Raw genomic sequence first — 11,850 nt, 5'->3', positions numbered from 1 at the left:
ACCATAAGTCTTCAAGTTATGGTCCTGACAAAAGAAAGCAATTGAAAAGTAACAAATGGCAATAACTATGTTATTACTTTAGATAAAGTTATGGTTCTTGTGCACTGCGCTTCCCTTATTGTGCTTGACCATTGTATGAAGTTGTTTTGAATTCCAACCAGTAGTTTTCAAGTTATGCTCCGGACAAGGAAAAGTAACAAAGGGCAATAACTTTGTAATTAGTCAAGATGGAGTTATTTTTTTGTGCACTGCACTTCCGCTTATTGTGCTTGACCATTGTATGAAGTTATATTGAATTCAACCATTAGTTTTCAAGTAATGCTCCGGACAAAAGAAAACAATTGAAAAGTAACAAAGGGCAATAACTCTGTAATTACTTAAGATAGAGTTATGACTCTTATGAACTGCACTTTCTCTTATTGTGCTTGACCATTGTATGAAGTTGTTTTGAAATCCAACCAGTAGTTTTTAAGTTATGCTCCGGACAAGGAAAAGTAACAAAGGGCAATAACTGTGTAATTAGTGGAGATTGAGTTATGGTTATTGTGCACTGTATTTTCCCTCAATGTGCTTGACCATTGTATGAAGTTATATTGAATTCCAACCATTAGTCTTCAAGTTATGCTCTGGACAAGAGAAAGCAATGGAAAAGTAACAAAGGGCAATAACTCTGTAATTACTTTAGATTTAGTTATGGTTCTTATGCACTGCACTTTCCCTTATTGTACTTGACCATTGTATGAAGTTGTTTTGAAATCCAACCAGTAGTTTTCAAGTTATGCTCCGGACAAGACAAAGTAACAAAAGGCAATAACTCTGTTATTGGTGAAGATAGAGTTATGGTTCTTGTGCACTGCACTTTCTCTCAATGTGCTTGATCATTGTATGAAGTTATATTGAATTCCAACCATTAGTCTTCAAGTAATGCTCCGGACGAGGAAAATGCAACGGACGGCTGGACCGACCGACAGACCGACCAACCGACCGACCACCGAGTGACTCCTATATACCCCCCAAACCTCGTTTCGGGAGTATAAATATCTTACCAAAACTAACACACTTCCCAGCCACAGCCGTACTGTCATGCCGACATACACATCTATTCGTAGCCCAGTCACATATCGAGTACTTGTTAAAACATTTACCATGCGAGCAGTATCCACCGTCATAGCCATCTGAAATGGGTAAACACATGACCGTACAGGTTTGACTCATGATCGTATATTCTAGGTATTACACATGATCTTATATTATATGTTTAACACATAATGAGCTATTGCAGTCGCCCCGGCGTCGGCGTCCGCGTCTGCGCGTCGGCGTCCGCGTCTGCGTTGGTAACAGTCAAATATCTCAATTATTGCTTAAGATATTCAATTGAAATTTACAAAACTTTTTTATTGTAACAATGTTCATCAGTTTGCAAAGTTGCATAACTCTGCCTGCAATATTTGCAGAATTATTTGCCCTTTCAAAACTTAGAAATTTCGGTTAAAGGTCTTAAGAACTATCAAAGATATTTACTTGAAACTTTACACATGTACTTAGGGTCATAACTGAAGGTCACATCTCAAGATCCATTACTCTGCCATGTTATTTGACTGAATTATGCTCACTTTTGTACTAAAAAAATCTCCTTTTCTTGGTTAAGTTTTACATGCAAGTTTTTGCATATCTCTGAAACTATAATTAAAGATACAATTTTGAAACTTCATATCTATATTTGTGGTCATATATAATGATCACTGAACAGCACTCATATCTGTGTCAAGTATTTAGGATTATCTATCTCCCCTTTTTACTTAGTCTCTTGGTCAATGTTTACATGTAAGTTTTACATATCTCAATAACTATCAAAGATATTTATTTAAAGCTTCACATATGCATTTAGGGTCATAATTGTATGTCACTGACCAAGTTCTATAACTGTATCTTGCATTTAGGCTGATTTATCTCCCCGTTTCTACTTAGTCTCTTGGTTATTGTTTACACGCAAGTTTTACATATCTCAATAACTATCAAAGATATTTATCTAAAGTCACATATGCATTTAGGGTCATAATTGTTGGTCACTGACCAATATCCATAATTATATTTTGCATTTAGGTTGATATTTCTCCCCTTTTTCAACTTAGAAATTCATGGTAAAGTTTTTGCTTGTAAGCTGTTATCTGCATAACTACTGAAGGGTGTGTGCCTTTTTTGGACAATTTTATGCATTCATAATAACAAAGCAGTAATTTACTTGATAAAACATCTTAATAACAAGCCTTTGTACCTTTTCGGACAATTTTTTGTATTCGTATAGGTAAGCCACGAAACGCGAGGCTATCTGATTGAGTATTAATCAGATTGCTGAGTGTTTTGGTGTTCTTTCTCTTTTGTATCATAGTCAAACATAAAATGCACGTTCCCTGTTATCACAATATGAAATTCCAAAAAATGTAACCAATGAACGAGCTGGCTTTCCCTCTTCTGCCGTCTTAATAAGTAAACCCCAACAACTGAGCCAATCAATGGGCATGCTCTGGAGTGCGGGTAACTAATACCTGCACTCCAGTTAACGCACTGTGCACTGTGCATGTATATGTATACGATTTAACCCTGACACATTTTCAACAGAAAGGTCCCCAAACTATGATACAAGCATAATTATACTCAATAAAACACAATTGTGACAACTTTTTCGAACAGTCGAGCATTACTGTCCTACCACAGTTCTTGTTAATTTTTGTGGATTGTTAGTGCCGATTGCAATAATGGTTCACCTCTTTAAAATGCATTTCCAAAATTTTCATGAAAATTAACATGAATCTGGAGGCGTGCTGCTTTAACTGCTTTTATGTATAAAGCTACATATCTGCCGACTGTAGTTTACAAAAGCATTGTTGAATTTGAGCTAAGAATAAGTCAAAGTTTAAGCGGGCTATACTTGAATCAGCTTGTCCGTCCGGGCGTCGGGCGTTCGTCGGTTTTTTTCTTGTCCGCCCAAAAACTTAAGAATCCTTTGACCCACAGTCTTCACCGAGTCCAATCGTTCACTATATTTCCCAGGCGGAGCACGCATGAAGAGATCAATTTTACAGGTGGAAAACCGATACTGTAGTAAGAAAATTGTCTTCAATTTCTTTGAAAATGCATATTTCACAAAACTTTATAGCCTATTCTGATCTCGTATGATTACTTTATCCGACAGGCATCTCAAACTCGCCAAATCTTTGTTAACTTATTAGGTCATTATCGACAACTGCACAAGAAAAGTCACAAAATTGGTAAAATCGCTCTTTGATAGCCAATAACTTGACATCCAAGCAAACTTCTAAACATTTGTATATTTATACAGCGTACAAAGTATATTTTAATTTATAAAAGATGTGCCTCTCACTTATTTGGAATAAAATTTGAAATTTTTGAGGTTTGAATATGTTAAATTTGTTAGATAATTAGTAAAAACTGAAGTTTTAAAAATACCACCTGCTCATGCGTTCACTTTGCAAACTTATGAAACCACATGAAAAGTTCGGCTCATGCGTTCATTTTGAAAATTCGCTTAAACGATATTATACTCCAAAAATACGGAATAGAAATAGAACAGGCTTTTGGTGGATGAGGATATGTTAATAAAGAACCTTTAGAGCGATACAAATGTTTAGAAGTTTGCTTGGATGTCAAAGTATTGGCTATCAAAGAGCGATTTTACCAATTTTGTGACTTTTCTTGTGCAGTTGTCGATAATGATCTAATAAGTTAACAAAGATTTGGCGAGTTTGAGATGCCTGTCGGATAAAGTAATCATACGAGATCAGAATAGGCTATAAAGTTTTGTGAAATATGCATTTTCAAAGAAATTGAAGACAATTTTCTTACCACAGTATCGGTTTTCCACCTGTAAAATTGATCTCTTCATGCGTTCTCCGCCTGGGAAACATAGTGAACGATTGGATTCGGTGGTCTTCATATTTAGCATTGAGGTTAGTCATGATTAGTAGATAACCCCTATTGATTTTGAGGTCACCGGGTCAAAGGTCAAGGTCAATGGGGCCTTGATTTCAAAAAGCTTGACCGCCCAATAACTTAAGAACCCTTTGACCGACAGTCTTAATATTTGGCAAGGACTTTAGTCATGATAAGTAGATGACCCTTATTGATTTTGAGGTCACCAGGTCAAAGGTCAAGGTCACAGGGGCCTTGACTTTAAAAAGCTTGTCCGCCCAATAACTTAAAAAACCTTTGACCCACAGTCTTCATATTTGTCATGGAGGTTAGTCACGATAAGTAAATGACATCTATTGATTTTGAGGTCACCAGGTCAAAGGTCAAGGTCACAGGGGCTTTGACTTCAAAAAGTTTGTCCGCCCAATAACTTAAGAATCCTATGACCCACAGTCTTCATATTTGGCATGGAGGTTAGTCATGATTTGTAGATGACCCCTATTGATTTTGAGGTCACCAGGTCAAAGGTCACAGGGGCCTGACTTCAAAAAGCATGTCCGCCCAATAACTTAAAAAACTTTTGACCCACAGTCTTCATATTTGGCATGGAGGTTAGTCACGATAAGTAAATGACATCTATTGATTTTGAGGTCACCAGGTCAAAGGTCAAGGTCACAGGGGCTTTGACTTCAAAAAGTTTGTCCACCCAATAACTTAAGAATCCTATGACCCACAGTCTTCATATTTGGCATGGAGGTTAGTCATGATTTGTAGATGACCCCTATTGATTTTGAGGTCACCAGGTCAAAGATCACAGGGGCCTGACTTCAAAAAGCATGTCCGCCCAATAACTTAAGAATCCTTTGACCCACAGTCTTCATATTTGGCATGGAGATTAGTGACGATTAGTAGATGAATCCTTTTGATTTTGAGGTCACCGGGTCAAAGGTCAAGGTCACAGGGGCCTTGACTTCAAAACTTTTGTCCGCCCAATAACTTAAGAATCCTTTGACCCACAGTCTTCATATTTGGCATGGAGGTTTATCATGACCATTAGGTGACCCCTATTGATTTTGAAGTCACTGGGTCAAAGGTCAAGGTCACAGAGTCCTTCACTAAAAAGCTTAACCGCTCAATTACTTAAGAAGGCTTTGGTCAACATTCTTCATATTTGGTATTGAGGTTGTTTATGACTAGAAGATGACCCCTATTGATTTTTAGGTGACTTTGTCAAAGGTCAAGGTCGTCACAGGGATTTAACAATAATAAGCTTGTCTGCTCAAATTCTTGTAATGCCTGTCCGCAGTGTATTGATTTTGACATTTTCACATTTGAAGCATATAGAATACATAACTTAGCAATGCACTGGCTCAGTAACCTCAGATTTTGCAGGGAGGTTAACTTTGAGCTCTCAATGGTCACTGTTGATTCTGACAAAGTGGCAGTTCTAGTTTAAAAAGAAATGTTTTTTGTATATTACCTTAGGAGTGAATGACGCATAGTCATTGGTTAAACAGTTCTTAAAATAACAGCATGGTATGTTGTTCCTGAACATGTTACATTTTCCGTGGAACATTCTCTGTGACAGGTCTTATCGACCATACGATTATGGAAACAAAAATTATGGTTAAAAAATTCATAACATATTTTTATTAGACTAAGCTTTATACCCTTAAAGTCACTCCTAGGGTCGTTACAAATGTTGCACTTTCCATTATCTTTCATTAATAGATGCAATCAAATCGAGTCTATATTTTTCACTCATTGCTATTGGGGGATCTCCCTTTTCCCATGGTTTGAGACACGAATGAATTGTATAGTAAGAACGGTTGAAAGTCAAACGATAAGGATCAAAATTGTCATCAGAGATTCCACTCATGAAGTCATAACGTCAGTTGAAGCTGGAAGGACGAAGCCTGCATATCTTTGTATACCATGTTATGGCAGACATGTCTTGATCAAAACCATCACGAAACGAGATAATCAGTACTTTGTGAAGACTGCTGAGAGACAGCAAATAAATATGTTTTAGATATTAGATGACACTACGAGGGTTGTCCCAAAAGTCCGTGACAAATTTTATAGCCGGTTCATTTTTAACGCCAATAGAAAATAATTTACACATATAACCGTTAAGTTTATTATTTAACATTACAACAAATCATTTACAAAAAATTTACCCTAGTTACTTTGAAATTTTTAGTATTAACGACATTGGTTTGAGTTGCCGGCGCACGTCAAATAATTTACATTTTGTTATGAATAGGCTGAAATTAATTACGTATATTTCAAATACCTGATGATGTGTCTGCACAATGTCACGTTGACTTCCTCTGCTGCTATGTTTAAATCATCTCTGAAAATTTTAGTTAAATAACTTAAAAAACGAAAAAGATGCGAATAAATGAAAATATCTCATATAAAATAGGAAAGTTAAAATGGCGACGTTCGAAGAATTTACGGCGCAGTGAACATGTCACTCAGGTTTCATGACTATTTCGAGATGACACATGTAACGATTTTCAACAAATATACCAAATATAACAGTTTAGCAACATATTCTGAGCATTTGTGTACAAAAGGCATGAACGGAACCAGAGTTTTGCGCTACAAAAAGCGAAAATAAGGAAAACACAGATAGGCAGACCGATCTTCGTCGCCTATATCCTACAGATAAAAACAGGAGTAACGAGACCGGAAGTTTGCGTATAGCAAAAATTAATGTATGCCATCCAAACATTCAACAGACATTAACAACCACATGATTTAAGTCAGAAATTGACGATTTATGGGTACCATTATTGCGTTGAAAGCCATTGAGAGTATTTGAGAAAGGCGCCTTATATAGATTTAACGCCGTCTTTGACGTTGGACGTGCGCCGCGATTCAGTTAGTTGCCATGGTGTTTATGGAAATTTTTGTTGTTTGTTGATATTTATCTATGAAAATTTGTGAAAATGTTTAAATTATATGGGTTTATAACATATTAAAATATCAAATTCGTACCTGTTTTATTTAGCTTTTAATCAGTCTTGTCACAGAATATTGGGACAACCCTCGTATTTTAGCTAAGAATGGCAATGTCATGACTTTTCAAAAATATATACATGTATTTCGGACTGAAACTATGAAGTAACAATGTTTAATTCAATATGTATGTACGTTGAGGTTTCATATTAGAAATCATTCTGTCAAAATCAAGATCGGTTAGAGATACTTAGTTCGAAACGCTAACTTTTAGCCCTTGTTTGTACAATTCGAGTGATTCGTTTGAGGTAAACACATTATTTTTATTGGATACCAATGGAATGGTATGATTAAATATGAGGATATAACAAAAATCTAAATTTTATCACCTGTGTATGAAGCAAATGCTTAGGGACGTGGAAGCTTATTTGCATCAATTTTATCACTGCCGCCCATATACAGAGTTAATAAAATCGAACCTATATGGGTTTCAATTTTTTTGGTGTTCAACGACGTTTTTACACTTTGCTGGTTTTAAGCTCGATTGCGAAACAAGTACTTGCAACTTATATTAAAGACCTGCGACTCCACTTCCTGGGGCCAACCAGTAGGGAAACATGGTCGTGACCCCATTATAAAACACTATTCCTGGGTTGAGAGGCAAACGTGTACCTTAACCACTTACTAGGTCACCGCTCCCCCTTCAGATTTTACTACTTCACATGCAGACCGTTTTTAATATTCCAGTTTCTTATACTCAATTTGAAACATTTTAGAATCTTAGAACAATCGTAATTATTTTTTTTAACATATCTTCATTTCGACTAGTCTTATCAACTACATGTACATATCTCTTTGTTCTGTGAACCGCCAAAGGTCAAAAGGTCAGAATTTATGATATCTAGATATGTTAACGTGTTGCTCAGTCTAACTAAAAATCGTGACCTTTGATTAAAGATAAGATTAAGAGGTCTGAAAATAAGGCAAAATTTCTCAAGATGTTGAAACTTGTGGTAGTATTTGCAATTTATTGTGTTGCAACAAGTTTTGCGGTGACTTTGACTCGCTACACTGACTGCGGTATGTACGAATTTTGGTAAAAATATCAAACTGTCAATGAATTATCAAAAATACAAACATATTTAATTGATAATTTCACCACTACGATTCGGTTTTCCTATTTTTTGTTTGCTGAGACAACGTTGATGAAACAAAAGAGAGAGAAATAATAGAAAATACGACGAATAAGAGGATAAATAGGTTCTCATTTATATAATATCAAATCTTTTTACTTAAAAAGGCAAACAATATATTTTTGCGGGGAAGCGTTTATTTTGACATTTTCTTCATTTCCGATCCGTATGTCCATAATCAGGGTCAAAGGCAGATATCCATTCCATAGTGTTGGAACCATGCAACAGCGAGCCCTGTATAATACACCAGTTACAGAATTATACAACGCATATCAGGTTTACACCCAGTAAGTACCCGTTTACGACGATGCGATTGTTTGAACAAATTTATTCATGTTCAATTATAAAAGTTTAAATCATTTTCAATTGACTGAATGCGCTGTCCGGAAAAACAAACCAGCAAGTAGTGTCAAAAGATATACCATGGTCGTGTCCCTGAGTAGGACTCGAACCCACGAGCGCATGAACCACAATGATGATGTGTTGAAACGTGGTGTGGCGTGGCGTGACGTGAAGTAATTTAATTTCTTGGCTAAATTAAGCGCAAGTATAAAACAGGAATCCTTTGATGTGATTCTGCTTTACTAAAAAAAAAATATAATTGCCTTTATTTAATATTCTGTAAGTAGCTGTCCATTTTCTATCAAATAACTTTCTTTATTTACAAAAATTATAATTGCGAGTAGGAAACTATGCAGTTTTATATTTATTGACATTGATACCGTCCGATGATAATAATATGATTTTTGATGATGATGATGATGATGATGATTTTGAGGATGATGGACGTGATGATGAGTTTAATGCTGATGATATTGATGAAGGTGAGGATTATTATGACGTTGATGATGATGCAAGTTAATATTTTCTAAGTGACGACGTTGTTTTTACTTTTTTTTCACTTTTTAAGTCGATGCGTGTTGATCCGTGAATTTTATTCGTTTGTACTTAACGAAATTCGTCGAAGCGAGGCGGCATCACTTTTTAAGTCGATGTGTGTTGGTCCGGGAATTTTATACGTTTGTACTTCACGAGAGCAGCATGCGTTACAGTACAGCGAATAAAGATCACCAGAGCGTTATATTCATCAACAGATATATGCGGCGTAACAGTGCTACCGTCAATTGAATCTATACGGATTTCCTGCGCTCGACCAGGAGTAACTAAAATTACTTTTATTCTATTTGCTTTTTACAAATACCGTTATTTTTTACCAGAGGTTACCCATCAGAATGCTAATAACTTTGCAACGGGTATAATAGCTGGAGTGCCAACACCATTCGCAGTGTCACCGAAAAATGCCTGTGGTAATGGCTTGACATGTCCTATACAGGCTGGCCTACAACAAACATACACAGCCACCGTTCAGTGCCCTATTACCACACCGGTAAGTATATAACTATATATTCCGTACATATAAATTAATAAATGTTTATCACAAAAGATAGGTAACAATAAGTAGATGCAAATGTCAATAAGGAAAATAATGATATGGGCAATGCAATGCATTATAATTTGCATATATTCCAAGGTCGCAATTCGCGTTTTCTATAGGAATCGCTTTCGTACGAAGAAGTTTATCAAATGATTGAACAATACTTGCACCAATAGTCTCTTTATAAATAGTTAGTCTGTGAAAAATATGAATAAAGATAAATAAAGAATGCACTGAATCGTTTATAAATGCTGAAAATTTTATATATATTTAGAACACCGGTATATTATACGCCGGTATGTTATAAACCATTGCGATGACCAATTTATCATTGCAGTGTGAAGTTGTTTAAAGCCAAAATTTAAATAAATTATAGAAAAAAATTAAACAAATGGAATATCAATTAAAGGAAAAAAAAAATTAGAACGTTAACAAAGATTGAAATACAATATTTGAGAAACGGCTTTCTTCTTCGGATAATGTTCTTGTTATAGACAGTCAATAAGACACGATCGCACAAAAAGTCGAAAAGTGAAGCTTTGACAGTAGAGGAAGGCCCCGATGCCCAGCTGTTGTATGATTAAAGGTACAGCGCAGGCTGGCTATTATGAAATCATCCTAATACCCAGACATTTTATTAAGAATTCAAAGTACTATGGTGGCTGATTTGTTACACTTTTGCGCGTTGCGATTTCGCTAGCAACAACACAACAAAAATCGATATCGCCTTTTCGTCTTGTCGCTGCGAAACCATTTCTCCATGTCGCCCTGTCGCAGGGCGCGTTGTCGCAAGCATCAGACGCCAATAAGCTAATTCTTCTGTTTGGCGTGTTTTGCTTGCGACAGGACGACAAGATTACAAAGCGGTAAGGCGCCGATTGGCATTTTGTCGTGTTGTCGTCAGCTTAACAGTGTAATATATCAGCCATGCTGCTAACAGTAACCGAACTCGATATCAAAACTCTATAGACCAATTGTACGATTTTTAAATAAAACTGAATGAAATTCCCTCACTCTGATAAATCAATATTAATACACTTTTCGTGATTATATAAGTGAACAGGAGACAGAATATTTTCCACTTGAAGTCAAATGTACAATTCTTAAAGTACATTTGCTTTTAATGATAATATTTACCATACAAAGAAAGAAAATGTTTATATAATTGGTTATTCACATGAATTGAATATATTTGTATTTAAATATCTGAAGGCAACACTTAGATCTTTTCTTTTCGTTACTGATAAAATAACCATTAAAACATTTTGCATGCTCATATTAATTTTATACACCAGAAAATTATACACTATAGTCGTATAACATTTAAATCTAATGACAGGTAGATAAATACGTTTAAGACGTGCGCAAAAATGCACATGGCCACAAAATACATTGAATGTTAACAGTGACTATGTTCAAGACATAGATAACTCATTCATATGTTATTGTCTCCCTTGTTATAACACGTATCTGTAGGCGGGAGTTTTAATTTCCACACATTGGGTATTTATTACGATTGTACTTAACACAGAAGTTATTGATGACATGCCTAGAGCTTTACCTGTCTTCAGCTTAACATTAAGACAGTCTGACCAGGCTCTATAAGTACTACAATTGACTACTCATAAAATAGTTCGATAACAAGAATCACTTCAGTTAACCATGAGCGCTCCACTGTCAACGCCAAAGTTTATTATGCATCACAGTAATTTTTTGAATTTCATTCTACTTTAGATAGTGTGAAAGACATACTAGTTTCACCTCTATTATGCCGAAACTTGGAGAGTCAAGCCTATGGATCCAGTTGAGAGCCAGGTCTGCTCAAATGTGCAGTATGGTCGATCAGACTGTATGCTGTTTGTAGCTTATTTCTTTGTTATTTGATAACATGGTCGGCAGGGGCCTGCAGAGCATAATTTGAATTCAGAAGGAAAAGGGTTCAATTGCATTAATGAGCTTGATTTTTACTATTTATTGTAGCTACGAATTGCTGCCAAGTGGGAGGTCAAAGACGAGAATAACGAGGACATCATTTGTTTTGTATTTCCGACTACAATTGTAAAACACTGATCAATAAATTGTGTATAATACCTAGGTCATTTTGTAATTTCTAACACCCACGCCGTACCAACTGTTCACACGACATTGCACAAGTATGTACATTTTTCCATTTTGTTTATTTTACTTGAGATTTGCAGATGTGTTGCAGTTACCAAGCTTTTCGCTCTAATTGGCCATTCCTCAAGTATGAGAAACAAATGCTTCAACTTTTCTAAGACTATGTGTAAAACAAGCCACTGAAGTACAGGACATACATTGTTAATT

At 35.8% G+C, this 11,850-nt stretch overlaps 1 protein-coding gene across 1 annotated transcript; it reads left to right on the top strand.

Annotated features, from left to right (window-relative positions):
* Positions 1 to 7,825: 7,825 nt before the first annotated feature.
* LOC132734550 (NPC intracellular cholesterol transporter 2-like) lies at positions 7,826 to 11,619 on the top strand. Its single transcript, XM_060721309.1, has 4 exons — positions 7,826 to 7,977; positions 8,273 to 8,377; positions 9,308 to 9,477; positions 11,506 to 11,619. Exons 1-4 carry the CDS (start codon positions 7,896 to 7,898, stop codon positions 11,593 to 11,595), a joined length of 447 nt encoding a protein of 148 aa, XP_060577292.1. The 5' UTR covers positions 7,826 to 7,895; the 3' UTR covers positions 11,596 to 11,619.
* Positions 11,620 to 11,850: the final 231 nt, after the last annotated feature.

This window comes from Ruditapes philippinarum, unplaced genomic scaffold, assembly GCF_026571515.1.
Source record: "Ruditapes philippinarum isolate M1 unplaced genomic scaffold, ASM2657151v2 ctg4498_1_1_1_1, whole genome shotgun sequence".
Classification (NCBI taxonomy): domain Eukaryota; kingdom Metazoa; phylum Mollusca; class Bivalvia; order Venerida; family Veneridae; genus Ruditapes; species Ruditapes philippinarum.
Note: the sequence above shows the minus strand (reverse complement) of the source record. Positions and strands in the feature narration are given on the sequence as shown.

What these genes read in the sequence shown, in the direction of transcription:
- LOC132734550 (XM_060721309.1), top strand. Translation starts at nt 7,896, where the DNA reads ATGTTGAAACTTGTGGTAGTATTTGCAATTTATTGTGTTGCAACAAGT. An exon ending in GACTCGCTACACTGACTGCG is followed by an intron (nt 7,978 to 8,272) that starts GTATGTACGAAT and finishes GTCCATAATCAG; the next exon opens with GGTCAAAGGCAGATATCCAT. An exon ending in GCATATCAGGTTTACACCCA is followed by an intron (nt 8,378 to 9,307) that starts GTAAGTACCCGT and finishes ATTTTTTACCAG; the next exon opens with AGGTTACCCATCAGAATGCT.